A 20278-nucleotide genomic window follows, 5' to 3' on the forward strand; every position below is an offset into this window, starting at 1 on the left:
CAGTGTCGGCCCAGCAGAGTGCTTTCGCCGTTGGTGTTCTTTCCGATCTCTATGCATTTCACCGCTCCACTGGAAATTCCCTCTAATATTCATCGTAAATAACGTCCATCCAATAAGAGATAAACAACATATGGCCAATAGTACGACATGTCACAATCAAATGGCCACGACGCCCACCAACTACCTGGAGCACACGTGGAAGGGACATGATTGGTGGAGAGCCTGACAGGGCAGTTGACCATATTCTTACTCTCCTCTCTAACGGCTATAAATACCAACATGTCTCCAAATGGTAAAGGATCTGGCATCTAATACTCTCAACTCTCTCTCTCTATATATATATATATATACTTATTACAAATAGTATACTGATTCTCACGCTGGGGATGGTTACGAGAGGATCTCCCCCCCCCCCCCCCAATTTCCCTCGTAACGAGCTCACGATGTTTTGTTTTGTAGGTGTACTAATCATTTGCGCCAAGAAGGAATATAACTCATCGTGGGAAATATTAGATCATCACCCTTGGACTAAGTAAATAGACCTAGGGGGTTTCGTGTTTCTTCAATACTGACTTGATTCAATTATTAAGACATTTAAATAACATAGTTTAACAATTGGTAACCAAGCCAAGGACACCATTTCAGAGATCAAATTGACACAATAAATTTTTATTTTTCTTAAAGGCCAAAATCATTAATTGAACATAAATGAAGTGTCAAAAATTCAATGAACTGAAAATGAAATCAACATCAGCAAAAAGCAAATAATTAAGTCTGAGGAAGGAAAAACTTGTGATTAACAAAATGGACCACACTAATCTTCTTATCACAAAAAAGAAGTTCTATCATTGATTTTGACATCTCTTTTATCTCAAAATAAGTTCATAGATAGTGATAGTGATAGTTAAAATATAAATTGTTATAACTTGAATTGTAACAACCCCTTTGTAATTAGCTCAAGCATGTTTTGAGTTAAAGGTAAATCACACAAAGGAATATAAACCATTTATCCTTGAAATGATACATTTTAAATGAAGTAAAGAAGTTAGAGGTGTCAAATTTAGACATTTTTACTTACTAATAATAATAATAATAATAATAATAATAATAATAATAATAAAGAAGTAATCTTTGGTATGAATTCAAGATGCACTAAACATGTTCATGATAGCCGAGATTCTTAACCTCACATTTCATATTTGTCTTATGCTTTAATTATTTGATGCTTTAATTATTGTTAATGTCACTTCCATGTCCAATTTTCTTTTCTTAGAAACATAAGATGAGTATCAAATTAAATGAATATTAGATTTTAATAATCTCAAAACTATTGACCGACACTAAGTACAACTTAGAAGCCAAGGGTACGCCGATACCTGATTAATTGAAGGCTTTTTGTTAAATCACATGTTCATAAATGTTTTTAGTAAGTTTGATACGTGGCTTATGTTACTACTTGATGTGTAGCATTCACTATTAGAAAAAGAGATGTTTTTCTACAACTGAATTGTAGGAATTTGTTGGAAAAATTCAGTTTCTAACAAAAAAGTTGTTGGAAAAACACATGCTTGAAAATCGTTTTCAACCGTTTTCCAACAACTTTTCTTACAAAATTGCTACAAAAACATGTGGTTGTAAACTTCCTACAACTTTCCTACAAAAACTATTCATAATGTTTATTATATAATATTGTAGCAAAGTTTGAGCATATTTTTTTGTTGGAAATCTGTTGGAATTACTTGTTATAGGAAATTTGTAGGAAGTTTTTGTGAAAAAATGACTTGTTTTCTAGTAGTGATTTGTGTTTAAGAGTCTAGACTATGTCTCTGTCACTGGACCACTAACTCTAGGACTATGTTCGAATTCATAATCGTAATACTAATACAAAACATTATTTAAAGAGGCATCTGTGGACCAAATTTTCTTTTGAAACTATTATAGTTTGAGATAAAGAATTCAGTTGGGAATCGATGGTCCAAACTGAACTTTAAAAAGTCAAAAAACCACCCACAAAAATTTTACCTAACTAATTATGTTAACAAAGAAAACTATGTGATCTAGGGACATAAACCCATCACTACAAGTTGGTGATAAAACCCATTTTTATATCTAGTGATTGCAACACAAGTAGAACATGATATCATTCAAGGTGTACATTACAACCCATGACCATGACTAATGAATGAATCGACTTGTTGTGGGTTTATTTACGTAAAAGTTTTTATAAACTGAATCCTCGTACTTTTTAGTTCAAACTAACATTCGAAACCAAAATCTGAAGTCATCATAGATATGAAATGAACCAAAGTGAATTTTTTGTTACCGGTTTTCATAAGTTTATAATATTTTATGACATCTTAGTCTCGGCTACTAAAATCTTTTAACATCTATAGCACGCTAACTCGAGGTACCAAACGTAGCTCGAACGTTAGGACTCAAGTAAGAACATCAACAGTCTTAAGATATCCTTCAATATAGTAAAAACTTTCCTATAGGTAGCATGTGTATACTTTGTTGAAATTGAGATATGTTAATTATGTATTTATTAATAAAAGAGAAATTTAATGCTTACAATCAATTTATAATATTTCATTCACATTAACTATTTTTTTTCCTTTCTTTCTTTCTTTCTTAGGTTGATTTATGTATAGTTTATATCTAATATATTATAATTTTTTAATAAAAAAAGTGTTTTGTTAATAAACATACAAAGCCCTTACAAAGTTGTATGAACATAATAATTGTATGATTGTGGTATCACATCATTCAATCACATTTTAAGAAATCAGGTTCTAATCTAGTCCTAGTCAATTTTCTTACGTCTTCAAAAATAGAAGTGTTTATTTCGAAAGAAAAAGGTAATATTATTTATAAATGAACAAAAAAATTTACCACACTTTTTTATACAGACTGAATTTATGTTTTAGCTAACCTTGAAAAATAAACGGATGGCATATGTTGTTTACTTGTATTATAACTTTGATCCACACCTATCATACATTATTACATTTTATAGGGAACAAAGTTGCAATACGAGTAAACCACCACAACATCTAGTCAATCTCTCTCCTTAGGTTAGCACATTACCCTATTTGGCAATCATGTTCCAACTCTAGAAACCCTTGTGAACGAAACACGTGTTTATAAGTTGCATCATGTCATCTCACGTAACATCCTGATAATGTTCTTGTGTGCAGGCCTGACTCACATACATATGCCTCGTAAGTAAATCTTCTCCCACCACCATTAAGAACTTCAGAGTGACATTAACTTGCCAAATACCCCAAACCGTGAAAACTACCCTAAAACTATTCATCACCAACTAACGTCCTTTAATCCAAAAAATGAGCTATTGATCCCTCATATGATCAGGTTCATTAGTTTCGTCATGTCTTGAGGAGTGACCCCAACTCCCGATCAACCAGCATTTTTTACGTGCGCTTTTTTATAGTTATTAGGGCTCTTTAAAAGGAAAAAAAAATAAATATGTGTAACTAGAAACCCAATATTGTTAAACTTATTTTTGAGTAGACCCGATTCCTTTATATTATAACATATTATACCCCCTATATATGATGATGATATGTCAATTTGTAGTAGTTACCTATATAGCTAGATTCCTAAGAAAATGGGGTAGTATATATATAAAAAGATAAAGTCGTGAATATGATGATGTGGGGTTTTGATTATTTTTAGATCACTAATTTAGACCCATCTTGCCTTTAAATTTGATGGTAAGTGATACCCGAAACCCCTCTTACTCTTTTCATCATGTCATGTGTGATTCATCTTTTCCCATACCACTTGCAATTTGATAGGTTTATAATTTTTTTTATGAAGATCAAAAGTATGTAAAGATCGTGTGTATACAAATTAGTTTAATGGTTTTTTTTTTCATATAACATAGCCAAGAAGTAAAAGTTTAAATTTCAAAGTACATATAAATGAAATACATGACACACTTTTTTTAATAATGATAGCTACGCGAAAATTTAATTGATACACATGAAATATTAAGGTGTGTTTGGTTTGAGCTTTTAAAAATTGCTTATTTGCTTTTAAAAAAACTTCGATTTGATGCTTTTGAAGCTTTAGAATGAATTTTAACCAAACAACTTTTGTTTTTAAAAAAAATCGCAATTTTTAATAGCTTAGCCAAACATCCTCTAAGACATATACTAAAAGAACATAATACTAAAAAGTTAGAAAAATGCATGTGGCCTAGTGGTATTATGGTGTGTGGGAAATGTATCTATCAAAATTTCATAATGTTAAGGGTTAAAATCGTGTGGTGGACAAATGTGTAAATGTAGAAGTAAGATTAAAAGGCATGTGTTAACGGTTAACCATTGAAAATATGTAAAAAGTTGTTGACGTACTGAAGATGCTTAAAACTGACCATGCGGTGCGTCTTGGGGGATTCTTACCCACGTCCTTCTATAGACGAACGATTAGAGAGGGAGACAACCTTTGTGATGTAGGGAGGAGCAAAGAGAATGCGAAGAAATCCTCATTAGTAAGAGAGTATGAGTCACTATCAATCCGTTAAGAGGACCTCATCAAGTATTTTCTTACACATAGTATAAATACCTTGTATCTTATAAGAGAAGAGAGGAGACTTTTTAAACTTGAAAAATGTATGTGTATTCTTAGTACAATAAAAGGTTACTTCGTTGTTATCTGTTGTCGAGTTTTAAACGTATATTTCATGGTTATAACAAAATTTTTATATTTTATGCAAACATGTATATTTCATGTATATTTTAAACGTATATGTTATGCAAACATGTAAGATAATATTTCATGGTTATAACAAACTTTATATATCATGAACCTTGACATATAAATGATCTAAAAATAGAATTTAGACACCTATGAATTTGATTACTTAACAAGAAATTTACATCACCAAAATACAATATTAGTCTGTTTATTTGGTGTGAAGATTGTTATTACTTTCAATAAATATGACCAATTTATATATATTAAACTTTATTTCCAAATCTTTGTATATTATTAAAATATGGATAATTTAGCATTGGAACCTCAAATAGATGGGTTTAAGGTGACAACCAACTAAGAGGATTATAAACAATAATTTAAATAATAAATAAAAGATTAATGATAGATAAGGTATTAAGGTGGCATATTGTTTATTCGGTAAGGAATAATTCGAATATTTTAATTTTGGTAAATTAAATAAGTGTTCAATGGTTGAAGTAAAGTGGGATAGAGACACCAACACGTCGATATAGCAATTTGTTTGAAATTTGCAAGTCATCTTTCCATTGGCAAATGGATAAAGTATTTAAATCTAGGGGCGAAAAATAATTATTAATTGTAAGTCATGCTACTTTTATTTCATTTGAAACTATAGTATATGTTACATTGAGAGTATTTTGTTAAAAATATGTTTCTTATGACTTGTTTATTAAACACAAGTGTAACTCTAATATTTGTAGTTTTTTGAGTCAACTCATTATATTTCTTTTTATAAATTACCTTTTATTTGATCATATTTTATAAAATACTTAAAAAGAAGTTAAAATAATGAATAAGTAACATTTCTAAATATATAAAGAAATGTTTCTATTAAATTCTTTGGAAAAGAAAATTTTTAAAAATAAAATAATTGAAAAAAAAAAGACATTTTGTTTAATCGTGAAACATTAAAAAAAATAATAATAAAACCTTTAGATAATATTATAAAGATCCAATAATAGAAAAGTTTTCATGAACTTATTTAAAAAAGTATTTATCTTTGAAATGAATTATTTGTATTTTCCTAAAATATATTGTCATTTAATTTTTAAAACGATTTTAAATAATTAAAATTCAGTAAAAACAAAAAGAAAATAATTAATAGTTACAAATAAAAATAAATATAAATATAAATATAGGTTTATTTGACAATGTATTGGAATATCTTTTACAGTAATAAAGTTATTCTAAATCAAAGTTTATGTATTACTAATTATTTGTTAAATAAATATAGATATACATAGGAGAATAAACCCGTATGCCATAATAAATGATCTATTTTTATAACGATTTCTTCTTATGACGCCTATGAAGGAATATTTTATATAAGTTAAGTCGATTGTAAGCTGCCCGTCAAAGGTTTATAACAAGTTGCACTGCATTGAGCTCGGGTTCAAACTAAAAATTTTAATTGGATTTTTAAACATTTAACAAACGAGGTTGGACCCAAGTTTCACAAACCAAACTTAACTAGTCTCGAGAGTCTAATTTGGGTCCTCATTTATATAAATATAACAATTTTTATTTTACATAATAAATTTATAATTTCATTATAAATCATTGCTATTATGTATAAAAATAACTCATGATATATATATATATATATATATATATAAGGGTTCAAATAAAAAACAATTGTTTTGTGAGAAGTGTGAGAAGACTTTAAAATAAAGCACACCACCTAAATAGGACATCATACTATGTAAATAGGAAACTATACAACTTTTAGAAGCTACCAATCTCAACCACTAGATCCTAGATCCAAGGGTCTACATTTATTTTTATGTTTCTCACAAAAATATTGTTTTTTACGTTAACCCTATATATATAATCGGTTTAACTGGTTTGTTATTTATTAGGTAATTTATTATTTTATTTACATATTTTTGTAATAATAGTTATTTTATATATATATATATATATATATATATATAAAATAACTATTATTACAAAAATATGTAAATAAAATAATAAATTACCTAATAAATAACAAACCAGTTAAACCCCTAACAGATCTCAAGTACTATAATTAAGTGACACGATAATACGCAAATCACCTATGTTCTGACAGTTGAACTGATTTTGCATTAAACGCACCCCACTATATACTAAGAACCGACTTTAACTCTTCTACTATTTATTATATAAACGACAAAACTACGTGTATACCTTTTTAAAATATTTAAAATTTATCTTTTTATAGTATAATATCTATAATCTTTTGTCCATATGCATATATATATATATATATATATATATAATGGTTTAAATAAAAATAAATAATTTCAGATTTTTGACATGTGACATTACAACCTATGGTAAAAGAACAATTCTATGAACTATGTCGGTTATAATGGTGAAAGAGTAATTCTAGAAAACTATGACGTTTTTTGAAATTTTAAATCTCTAACCATTGATTGATAAGATCCAATGGCTATGATTTATTTCTAATCTTCTTAGGAAACTAATTGTTTTTAGAATAACCCTCCCCTATATATATATATATATATAATATATATATATATATATAATATATATATATATATATGCATATTTATTACGTATACGTGTTTATACGGTTCTCCAGTTTGTTGACGCAACTTCGTTAAAACACCTTTTAAAAATAAAATTAATAATTAAAAAATTGTATCTTTGATTAAATAAAGAAATATGATGAAATTTGTAATGATGGTCAACCAAACCTCCATTGCTGACGCCACATTACAAAGGATGATGATTCACTTCTGCTTATCACCTTATTATTATTATTATTATTATTATTATTATTAAAATTATTATTATTTCTACCTATAAATATGTTCACATACATTTGTGGGTTTCATCATTCTTCTGAAATTAGGGTTTTTTATTTCAATCAGTGAGTTCTTCTTTTGCTTTCATTTTCATACATTTATTTGAAGTTGGTCCCATTTATTAATAATAATAATTATTATTATTATATACATATGTTATACAAGAATATGCCTTTGGTAAAAATGTATCACCTTGATCAGAGTCAACAGGTTGTTTCTATGTGTGTGTGTATGTCACTGTGTGTTTTGATGTGTAAAAATATGATTTTTATTTTATTTTTTATTTTTTTTATCTAATCATGCTTACATTCACAACCATCTTCAACTTTAATCAGTTTCTTAATTTTTTTATTTTATTATTTTTTTTGTAAGCAACTCTGTCTTTGTTTCTAAAGTATGAATTTTGATTTTATGCATAATTATGATATGGGATTTGTTTATAATACATAATAATCAAGAATTGTTCTGTTCTTGGTTTATTTTTATTATTAATCAGGAAAATTGAGCTAAAAATTGATATATTCAAGAAAATTGAGCTAAAAATTGGGTTTTGAAATGCATATTCTGATCACACTGCATATGTTGGAATTATTATAAACATATATTATTCAAGATTATACCTTTTGTTAAAAATGTATCACCTTGATCAGAGTCAACAGTTTGTATCTATGTGTGTGTATGTCACTGTGTGTTTTAGTGTGTAAAAAGATGATTTTTATTTATTTTATATAAATCATGCTTACATTCACACCCATCTTCAACTTTAGTCAATTTCTTGATTTTTCATTTTTTTTCTTGTAAGCAACTTTCTCTGTAAATTATGAATTTTGATTTATGCTTAATTATGATCTGGGATTTGTTTATAATACATAAAAATCAAGAATTGTTCTGTTCTTGGTTTAATCTTGATTTAGTGTTATTATTAATCAGAAAAATTGAGCTAAAAATTGATATATTCAAGAAAATTGAGCTTTGAAATGCTTATTTTGATCACAGTGCATATGTTGGAATTATACCTAATGTATCACCTTGATCAGAGTCAACATTTTGTATCTATGTGTGTGTATGTCACTGTGTGTTTTGGTATGTAAAAAGATAAACTTTTTAGGATCTTTTTTATATGTCTTACTTACATTCACAGTCATCTTCAACTTTATTCAGTTTCTTATTATTATTATTATTATTTTTGTATACAACTCTCTCTTTCTCTCTGAATTATGAATTTTGATTTTATGCCTAATTGTGATCTGGGATTTAAAATTGCTATGTTCTTAGTATTTTTCTTGATTTACTTTTCTTAATAATTAGGACCCAATTATGTTTCTTGATATATTCAAGAAAATTGTGCCAAAGTTTCGGTTTTGAAATGGCTATCCTGTTCACATTGCATATGTTGGTATTGTGTGTTTATTATCTTTTGTGTAAATTGAATATTTCTTTATGCTTTAGACATTAAAAGGTGTAAAGATGAATTATTTTTTTTATATAAATCATAGTTACATTAACACACATCTTCCGCTTTAAACAATTTCTTGATTTCTTCCATCTTCTGCCATGTAAGCAATTTTCTTTCTCTCCCTAATATTTTTTTAAAGTTTTTTATTTTGTGCCTAATTATGATCTGGGCTGTTCTTGGTATTTTCTTGATTTACTTTTATTATTACCCAAATATGTTTCTTGATAAAATCAAGAAATTTAGCCAAAAATTGGATTTTGAAATGCATTTTATGATCATATTGCATATGTGACTAAATTGAATATATTTTTTTTATGGTTTAGACGTTAAAGGGTTTAAGAAAGATGATTAATTTCGAATCAAACAGAGGCGAAGTGAGAATTCATGAAAGTTTGGACGAACTCAGTACGGATTTGGCTGATTATATAGCAGAGTTATCCGAGGTGTCAGTCAAAGAACGAGGCTTTTTCGCCATTGCTTTGTCCGGTGGCTCGGTTATTAGCTTGATGAGGTACAATAATATGTTTGATCATGTGTTTATGTGTTAAAGTTTTCATTTTGAATATTGTAACTTGAGTTGAAAACAGGAATCTGTGTGGAGCTCCTTATAACAAGACTGTTGATTGGTCAAAATGGTATATATTTTGGGCCGATGAACGAGTGGTTGCAAAGAATCATGCTGATAGCAACTACAAGCTTGCTAAAGATCATCTTTTGTCTAAGGTAATTAGCTTGTAACCATTATTAGTGTATGTTATATTTAATATCATCTAAAAGTTTGTAACTTTATGTGTACATTCTTTTACAAATGGAGACGAACCGATTTGTTTTCCGGTCTTTATTTCGATTTTTTAACATGAATACAAATATTTATTGTATAAAGTTTGTAACTTTAGTTCGTTATCAGTTTGTATTTTGTTTGGATCTAATTATGACAGTGGTGGCTATTTGACTCATATATTCATTTATTAATTTTATCATGTACGACACAGGGCTGCATTTCAATAGATCGTGACAGCAAGGCCACTCCGCCACTTATAATACCCCGTCATGTATCGTAAGTGACAGAGTGGCCTTGACTTGTTTATCTATGAACGGGTCAATTTTGGGTTATATGTTATATATAACTAGTAAGAAACTAGCTTAAACGAAAGGGAGTCAAAAGGGTCAAAAGTCAAAAGTCAACCTACTAAATCATTTTATTTAAAAACAAGATTATTATTTTTATTGTAATTATATTTAATATATTGATTATGTGTTTGCAGTTGCCTATTATTCCTAGTCATATACATTCCATCAACGATTCTTTAACCACAGAAGAAGCTGCAAACGAGTACGAGTTTGTGATCCGAAAACTGGTCAGGACCCGTGTGGTCAACGTGTCCAAGGTCAGCGACTGCCCGAAGTTCGACTTAATCCTTCTTGGGATGGGCCCAGATGGCCACGTGGCGTCTTTATTTCCTAACCATTCGGTTCTTGAAGAAAAGAACGAATGGGTGACATTTATCACCACTTCCCCTAAGCCTCCGCCCGAAAGAATAACATTCACACTGCCTGTTATCAACTCGGCTGCCAATGTGGCAGTGGTCGTGACAGGTGGCGGGAAGGCGGAGGCTTCGTGGATGGCGATAGGTGATGTGGGACCCGAGGGTCCGGTTTTGCCAGCTAGGATGATCGAACCGAGTGTTGGGAAACTGGTGTGGTTTTTGGATAATTATGCTGCTTCAAAGATTAATGGCTTTGATTAATTTTTGTTAAGTAGAGAAGTTAAATGATATGAATGTGGTAAAAACTATAATTTTACCCTTTGATTTTGACACCTATATTATATCCTTGAATGAATACCATATTAAAGTTATGAAAATGGTTTTTGTTAATACTTTTCCACTATATTTATAGTTTTATACCGTTTATATGCTTCTTACTGTTCTCTACTTCAGAGTTAAAACTGTCTATTGAATCAAGTGTTTATTGTGATTTTTACGCTTCAAATTGACTGTAGTGAATGCGCCCACGGCGGCCCATCTGTTCTTACATCCAACCAACTTAACCGAACGCAAACCGATCTATAGGTGTGAATGTGGTATTTAAGGTGTTATGTCATAACAATCCTGCCGAGTATAAGACGACACTGCAAACACCTGTGAGTACTGTGTATGCAAAATGTAAAGCGACCTGAGGTTGGTGCCTTGGTGGCCCAGTGACAAAGACAAAATCTGTTAAACACTTAAAGGTCCTCGTTCAGGATTGGACAAATCTATACTCTCTAATAAAAGGCTACAAGTTTTGTCACTTGTCACTCCTACATTAAACCTCACTCTTTTTAACAAATTTATAATAGTAAAATAGTTATCATATTCTTAAAATTTTATGTTTCAAAATTTGTTAATTTAATATTTACTTTCTATTTTTTTTCAAACATATAATTTTTATAATTATCTTTTACCCTAAATTTTTTTTAAAGACTATTGTACAACGACTGTATTAATAATGTTTAACAGGTTTATTTTTTCTTGTATACTGATTATTTATTTAATATTGTATTTTCAAGAACTACTCGTGTAATACACGGGCCTCAAACTAGTGTGCTATAAAATAAGCAAATATCAATTTTATAAGTAAAGCATCTATGCATGTGTTCAATGGTCCAATGTACATTTCTTATAGTTGATTAGAGCATTTATATTGGATTCTTTATATTCATAATTATTAATTTCTATATAATTATTAATTATTAATTTCTATATAAGTAAAGAAAGAATAGAGAAAAGAAAACAACTAACAAATAATTACATTGAAATTGAAAGTGCAAGTTTATATATAGAGGCTTGTATTCAACCATCTATATTTTATTGTGACTATATAATCGATAAAAATAATACAAAGAAAAAAAGTATTGTGACAAGTAATAAATTAAATTAAAGTCTTATCAAATCACAAGAAAAAAACAACCGTTATTTAACTCCAGATTTATTTTTAACAAAGTGCATGACACAACATTTTATTATATGAAGATAGTATACAATATGATATACATTGGTTAATACTCCATAGAAGTTTTTTTTCGTGATAATAATATGTTCTCTCTTGTTCAAAAATACAAATAAAAATTTCCAACTCATCTCGTACTACTACTTGTTTTACTTTTATTACGGACCCAATCTGCCGTAGATACGAACCAGGTTTCAATTACTCAGAAAACCGTACCCGGACAAGAACCGGTTCAACCTCTACCCAGTCAACCGGCCAAAACTGGATAAAAGCGTGGAAAACCCGGTCAAAAGCCCGAAACCCAGATCCGGTTCCTAACGACCCGGTTCTTGACTTTGTTAACTAAATGCTGAACCGGTTCCATTTCTAAAAAAACCCGGGTTGTGCACATCTATTCAAGTGGCTTCCAACTTACAGGGTCTTGTTGCTGTGGGCCTGGCCCAACTACTGATTACATTAAAGCAGAAGCCCAAATCTAAATCAATGAAGTCTCATTACTATTAGAGGTGCACAAATCGGGTTTTTCTAATACCCGGTTCTAGGTATGGAACCGGGTTCGAGTATGATTGGATATTGAAAAATTGAATATTTTCCATACCTGGTTCGGGTTCAGGTCCGCGCATTGTCTCTAAAAAGTAAAAACCATATCCTATGTACTAGGTTCTAGTCGGGTATATAAGCGGGTATTCTAAAACCATGTATTTGATTTTCGTTTTTTTTTTGGTATTTTCGGGTATAGATTGGGTTTTCAAGTGGCTGCAATTTTTTGGGATATTTTCGGGTATAGATCGGGTATTTAAAAAACCTGGTTTCAGGTATTGAAAAACCAGGTTTCATGTATGGAACTTATTCCGGATATTACCGGGTACAAATCAGGTCCGGTTCCGGGTACGAGTTTTGATACTAAAAGCATATCATATTCGTACCCTACAGACAAAGCTTACGGGTTCAAGTATTAAAAATTCAGTTCCGAGTTCTTTTCGACGTATGATTTCAGGTTCAGTTTTTTTTTCACCTCTAATTATTGTTAGACTTATAGGTGGCACATCATTACTCCAATGATTCTATCATGTCATCAACATCAAGCTTTAAAACGCTGCCAAATCCATCATTTAATTTGTTTTAAGTCATTATCCCTTTAATTCTTTAAAACCAACCAAAATATATAAGCAACTAAAGCAACAAATCTATGGTAAACTAAAGCATATTTATATTAGTTAACATGAAATAAAGTGTATTCGAAACGAATCAAATAAATATTGTACATCAAATTAGTAGCAATTAGAATACACTTAAAAGAGTTATGTATTAGAGATAAACTCTTATTCAATTTTCAGTCATTGATAACATTAATAAGTTAAGAGTCTATGTTGCTCTTGCGTTTTTTAATAGATTCATGACTCGTTTAAAATAAACTTAGAAAGGTTTATTTTCTAAAAACAAACTTTGTTTTATGTTTCAATTCCTAACTTTAATAAAATTGATTAAAGAATAAAAATTTAATGAGTACAATAGACTTCATAAAAGACATTTAAATGTTTTAAAATATAGATAAAACTACTTTTTATCCCCCGTATTACGGGGATTGTTTTAAATTACTCGTTTTAATATTTATATACTTTTTTGGGTTTAATTTTATTTATTGTAATGAAATTCATAATATACTTAGAGTTTGATGATAAAAATGTTTCACACATAACTAAGATGTTATAACCCGATTTAGAAGTTATATGAGTTTGGTAAGACCCAAGACCTGCTTATTTTTTTTTTACTATAATATTGTTTCTTAATTATAAATAATATTTAAAAAAATCATATAATAATTTTTAGTATATCCTATTTTATAGGATTTTCACATCAATAATTTGGCGAGAATAGTTTTTAATTTAATGAGATGTTATAACCCGTTTAAGTAATATCTGGGTTTGGTAAGACTCATACCCGTGAATTCGGGTCAAATGTATAAGAAGCCTCCATTTAAAAAATCAAACAAATCCGATGACTCCAAAAAAAGGGGGGAGCGACCATATCTCGACATGTAGGATTTTTATGTTTTCATTTATATATACTATGGATATAATACTTTTAAAAATGTAAAAACAGCTTGGTAGATTTGATGGAATGGATTTGGAAGCGAGTGTGTTTTTGGTTATTATTGTACTAGTTAGACATGTCATGTTCCATGGAATGTTCTTAAATTATTGTACTTTTCAGTTAATATTAATATTATAAATTTTATATAATATTTACATATTTGTAAAGTTATTACCATATAAAATTAATATGATGGGATTACAAATTTGCAACAATTTGTTACTTCACAAAATTTAGTTAAATTTATACTCTTAGGCTTCCCGTTACGTAGGCGCAACACCAAAAGTAAACATGGGGCGCCAAACACGTTTTATGCTCCAGGCGTCATCCCCTTAACACGTCAAGAGTGCTCAATTAGTTGAGATCCACCATATTTCAACCAATCATATTTTTTTAGTTATTTAAATATATTGTTAATAACGCATTTGTTAAATGATGAGTTAGTTAAAATAAACTACCTACGTCACAGTGAGCTGTTCACGAGTCAAGCCAGGGTGGGTTCGAGCTCAAGCTCGAAATTAAACTAGGCAGTTCCACTTGAGCTCAAGCTTGAATTCCGCTTGAGCTCAAGCTTGAAGTTAAACGAGCCGAGCCATGACCCGAGTCGAGCTTGGGTCGAGAGCGGCTCAATTACAAAATTGATCCATCTCGGCTCATGTTGTTTCAAATAAAATCTTTTTTAGCTAGTTTTATTTAAACTTTTATCAAACGAATTACGAGTTTAAGCTACGAACCACAAAATTTTTGAATAACCTGATGCTAGTTAAACCATATCAGTATTAACATACAATTAATTTTATAATAAACAGTTGACTTTTGTAGTCATAATTGATGGCCACTTTCACATGTGCTTCATTAACTCTTCTGTCCAATTTCCTTAAATAAGTAATTCACGCATTGGAAGCAAATATAATAAATAAGACACTTTTTGTAAAAAAATTAATAATAAAAGAAAAAAAAGGTTTTAAATTATAATGACAAAAGTAAACAAATCAAGTAAATAAAAATAACTACTCATGAAATAGTAAAACTACGAAAAAACTCAATAAATCTGTATTTTAAAAATAGTTTAATAAAGACCGGCCTGGGTCTGAATCAGTCTTAACCCGGGGCAAGACCGGACCGAAACAATTTATTACTACCCAATGCCAAATAAAAGGCTTACAAGAGTAAACTGGATACATTTATTCGAGTCGAACCGAGTTTAACGGACATCACAACTAATTACCCCTTAAGTATGACTACAAAGAGTTCCTTATTTAGTGATCCCCACTATTAATTAACATTCTCGACATCACTTCAACTCGCAACCTCGGTGAAGTTAAACCCGCCACAAGAACTTCCACGAGCCAACAACGAAGAACTAAACCCGAGCTTTTGATTCACCAGATCAAAGTACAATAAATTATTCTCCAGCTGAAACGCCCCAATCACAATCGGATCGGTAACTTTCGACCCACCATCGACAAACGCAAGACACGCAACCCCATTCCCCTCCCGCTTCAACGAATTCTCACCCAAAATACTCCAAACCTTCCCACTTTCCGTCTCGAGATCAATCTTCGGTGCCACCACACTATCCTTAACACAATAACTAAAAGGTTTAACCGCGGTTACTTTAGCAACATTACCTAAAGCCTTTGTAAAGCTGTTCACAAAGGCTTTATAAATACCAGTCTCGAGTACCGTGTACGGTACTCGAGTACTGATCTTCACAGATGTACCTTTACCTGACGGTAAAGTAACCGGCGTCCCTTTAATTAAAATCCGGTTTATTTTAATATAATACCCAAGCGACTTCGAACTCTTTCGAACCATCGGAGTATACGAAAGAAGCGTTCTAACGTCACGATTCGGAGAATCCGTGAAATAAAACGGTCCGTCGCCCAAAAACGTCACCCCAAGACCGGACGTTGAGGCCGGAAGACAAAGTCCGAATTTCGGACTAAAGTTAATAGACGAAAGCTGACGTGGAAAACCCAAACCCGACCACGAAAAACCCGCAACACCTCAAACATATGTAGGAAAAGATTTTAACAAAGATTTTGGTGCGCACATGACAACACAAACTCGGTCCCGAATGGCCACCTTGGACCGCGGCTTGGGTTTCGACCGTTTGTGTAATATATAGCGGCTAAATTGGTCGTTAGTTGCGAAATTTTGCACGTGTTTGAGATTGGGTTGTACGGTGTAACGCTACATATGTTACAACCGTATTTATCGGTAATATTTAGTGATGGGCATATAGGGTTAATGTATGATTTAGCTTCTTTGCATAAAGGGGTGTCGCATCGAACAGGAAACCGGCATCCTTCTTCGAGGCCGCAAGCGACCTCGGGGGGTGCCAGAGGACGCAGTCTTTCCACCCGAACGGGGCGTCGAGGTCTAGGAAGAGATAAAGTTCGTCGTCGCGCGTCGGAACCTTATTAGACACAAACGTAATTAGCCAATGTTAGTATCTTGACATTATGTGACATACAACTATACACATTTACACCTTTGTTTAGGACGGTAAACGAATAGAATGAACACTAACAAGGGCATGTTCGTGTACGTTCATTTAACTTTAAATGAACGAACATTTAATCAGACAAATATTTAAAATTTTTTTTTCAGGGTGGCAGCACAGCTTGTTGCGCGCTTATCCACCTCTCTAATATAATTGAATCATTTTCTTTAATAAAAATATGTTTAGTAATGACAAATATTCAAGTTCATGTTTCGTGTTCACTCGTTTAAAGGTTAAATATGAACATGTTCGTGTTTGGTCGTTTAAAGTTAAAAAATCAGCATGTTTGTGTTTGTTTACGTTAGAGGTCGTTCTTTAACTTTAAACGAAACGAACACTTAATCAGACAAATATTTGTATTCATGGTCGTTCATTTAAAAAATGAACATGTTCATGTTCGTTTATGTGTGTTCTTTTAAGATCTAAACAAACAATTTACAAACATAAACATATATTAACATAAGTGAACAAAGATAACAGTCATAAATGAACATATATGAACAAACACACTTAAATCAGTAAATTAAATGAACGAGCGAAACATATGTTCATGTTTGTTTGTTTATTGAAAGAATGAATATGAACAAACTTTCTGTCGAACGGGTCACGAAAAGTTCACCGAACATGTTACCTTGTATGACCAAGTGATCTTAGGAAGAGATGTTTGAGCATCTTTCTTTATGGGGATAACGGATGTGTTGAACTCTGAGTAGACAGTGTGAGAGAATGATGATGATAATAATAAGATGAGAAGTATGTTTAGGAGATGCATCTTTTTGTGTTTGAATGTGATAATAAGTGGTAGATATTATTAGTAGGAGTACATAGGACATTTATATATATATATATATACATGTGTATGTGTGTATTAATTAATATGTTAATATTTTAATATAAGTTTTGTTTTGAGCCTTTTTATTATCTTGGCCGTCAATGTGTCGGTGGTTATGAGGTGGTGGAATTGAAGAAGATGACATGTGAAAATAGTTTTGTGTGGTTTAAATTATATCTACTTGTCCTTATCCTATCTTATATATTATATATGTCATAAAACCATTTGTAATTTGTAACAAGAGCTTCTTAAAATAGAATCCAGTTCATCCTTTTAAAAGTTTTTGCTTTATTATTGGACTTTAACAAATCTATTATGACTTTATGAGTGATTCCACCATCTTAGATTGCGGAATTGGTTGATGAGGTGGTTATTTTAGAAGGTTTCGTCATCTGAGATTGCTGAGTTGTGAGAGTTGAATTTTGCAGTTTATGTGGACATGGGCGAGATTCGATTTTGAGATTAGAAAAATCGGGTATAACATTTAGCTTAATTTTGCCAAGGAGGATCACTGGATCAGTTTGTTAAGTCACACCACTATCCCGCCATCTCAAATGACGGAATCATCAAAAACTATGCGATCTCCATTTGTCGCATTAGAAATCATGAAGAAATTTTCATTTTCACCTAAAACCATTACCATCCACTGCCATCCTTTTAAACCTATTCTTAAACCACCATTTTCCTTTTTGTTAGCGGAGTTTTTTATGGACTGGTTACAGTTAAGAAACAAGGTATTAAGTTGTGATGTCAAATTTACTTTCACGCTACCCGTCTGCGGAAGGCTACCCGCAGACAGCAAGGCTACACGTACAAGATTAGCTACTTCAGCAGTCACGTGAAGGCATGAGCAAGGCGGGAACAATCCCGCCCAAATGAGCCAGTCTGATTCTGAAAGATCTTTTGTACCATACCTACCAAGGTATGGATAGGACAGACGATCTGACCAGAACAGCCCATGGGCCAATCACAGGGTGACAGCTCACCGACAACAGTGCGAGGAGGAGCACCCTCTAGTACTGTTTGTCACTATTAGCCGCTGCCTACTCACCAACTCTCACTGTGGAGCAGGCGCAGCCTACAGTTGGTGGAATAGTATTACTGTTGGCCGTAACCTATTCACCAACCAGCATGGCCTGCGTACAATCCACAGTCAGTAGGACGTGCATGGTCTACAGTTGGTGGAATAGTGCAGCCGACTTTATTACTGTTGGCTGTAACCTACCCACCAACCAGTATGGCCTGTGCGTAATCCACTGTTGGTTGAACAGGAATACTATTCAGCCGGCTGTACCTTCTAGAAAACCTACCTTCGGCTATAAATACTCCAATATCTTGGAATGGTAAGATCATCTACTATCTCGTATAACTTACTTGATAACTGCTCTAATAGTATTCACATACTTTTATATTCAAAGAGCAATATAGACTGATTCCCACGCCGGAGGGTGGTCACAAGGAGGAACCCCCCCTTCTCAGTGACGAGCTTACGGTGTCTGTTTTGCAGGTTCCCGGAAGTACAACCTACTCTGCTGGACCTAACCTTCGTGGGAAACATTATCTAGCCCCCAGATTACCCATAATCTGCCCGGGGTCACTTAGTGTTTCTTCATTGGCGCCATCCGTGCATAAAGCTAGAACTACATCTTTCTCCAGTTTTTCAAAACTTCCAAGATGACTAGAGAAATTCCGGTAACCACAACCCCAGCCACTGGGGTAAACACCGGCAACACAATGTTTACAAACACTACCCCCAGCCACCCAAGCTGGGGCAAGTGAAATACATTTTACGAACACTACCCCAGTCACTCATGTAGGGGCAAGTGGAGTAAATATTCCACTGGGATTCACTGATGCCCAGCTGGAAAAACGACCTCGAGCCCCTCGCCAAACACTTGATCAAGTGAAGGCATGGGCCGAGGCACGTCAAAGAGAATTTCAGGCTGAGTTGGACGAACGCTTGCGTTCAGTCCAACAAGCTGAGGAATTCGGTAGTACTCGCCAGCACCTCAACATGAGTAGTGAGTACGAGTACTCAGACGGCGAGGGGAAGACTCCGACACCGACGCGAACCCTCGCCATAGGGCGAAAGGGAAGCGTAAGGAAACGGATCCCCAGCAAAAAGGAATTTTGGGGAAGCATTCCAACCAGTCACAGAAAAAAGCGAGCGTGACTTCTCCAAGGCCTTTAGACCTACTGCTACAAACGCAGGAAGGTCAAAATTTGCAAGGGACATTGCAGAAGCAATCGCCCCGAGGAGTGCCAAACAAATGTCCAATATTGGCACATACGATGGTCTATCAGACCCAGATGACCATCTGAACAGGTTCATTGCGGGGGCAACCGTCAGTAACTGGACGGAACCCACGTGGTGCTACATGTTCCAGATGACTCTGGTAGGAGCAGCCAGAGCATGGTTCGACCGTTTACCGGTCCACCACATTTATGACTGGGCAGACTTCCAGAACAAGTTCAGTCAACAGTTTAGTCAACAGAGGAAACACACTGAGGAGCAGTGGACGATCCTCAACTGTGTCAGAGAAGAGGATGAATCCTTACTGGACTTCATCACCCGCTTCAACTCCAAGAAGGTGAGTCTGGGCAACATCAGTGAAGACCTCGTTCGCAGCCGCTTTCATTCAGGGCGCTGAATACCCAGAACTCATCCGCACTCTGACGGGTAAAGACGGTATGCCATCCACGTGGGATGCCATAATGACGGCAGCCAAGCGCTTTGCCGAAACAGAGAAACAGCTGGGAAGAGATCTCCCCCACAATACAAACCTCTACACGCAGAGGACAAGGGAGAATAATGTAAGAAC

General features: G+C 32.7%; 1 protein-coding gene and 1 pseudogene across 2 annotated transcripts; one reads left to right on the forward strand and one right to left on the reverse strand.

Annotated features, from left to right (window-relative positions):
- The first annotated feature begins 9343 nt into the window (after positions 1-9343).
- LOC143617429 (putative 6-phosphogluconolactonase 2) lies at positions 9344-10796 on the forward strand. The gene is made up of 3 exons (XM_077089993.1): positions 9344-9541; positions 9618-9753; positions 10296-10796. Exons 1-3 carry the CDS (start codon positions 9375-9377, stop codon positions 10776-10778), a joined length of 786 nt encoding a protein of 261 aa, XP_076946108.1. The 5' UTR covers positions 9344-9374; the 3' UTR covers positions 10779-10796.
- Positions 10797-15247: 4451 nt separating this feature from the next.
- On the reverse strand, positions 15248-17424 carry LOC143617428 (chitinase CLP-like; annotated as a pseudogene). The gene is made up of 2 exons (XR_013150831.1): positions 17256-17424; positions 15248-16537 (listed from the first exon to the last, which is right to left on the reverse strand). The product of XR_013150831.1 is annotated as a chitinase CLP-like (transcript).
- Positions 17425-20278: the final 2854 nt, after the last annotated feature.

Source organism: Bidens hawaiensis, unplaced genomic scaffold, assembly GCF_021521415.1.
Source record: "Bidens hawaiensis isolate Kalapana, Puna unplaced genomic scaffold, B.hawaiensis_p1.1 tig00054781_1, whole genome shotgun sequence".
Classification (NCBI taxonomy): Eukaryota; Viridiplantae; Streptophyta; class Magnoliopsida; order Asterales; family Asteraceae; genus Bidens; species Bidens hawaiensis.

What these genes read in the sequence shown, in the direction of transcription:
- LOC143617429 (XM_077089993.1), top strand. Translation starts at nt 9,375, where the DNA reads ATGATTAATTTCGAATCAAACAGAGGCGAAGTGAGAATTCATGAAAGT. An exon ending in TCGGTTATTAGCTTGATGAG is followed by an intron (nt 9,542 to 9,617) that starts GTACAATAATAT and finishes AGTTGAAAACAG; the next exon opens with GAATCTGTGTGGAGCTCCTT. An exon ending in AAGATCATCTTTTGTCTAAG is followed by an intron (nt 9,754 to 10,295) that starts GTAATTAGCTTG and finishes ATGTGTTTGCAG; the next exon opens with TTGCCTATTATTCCTAGTCA.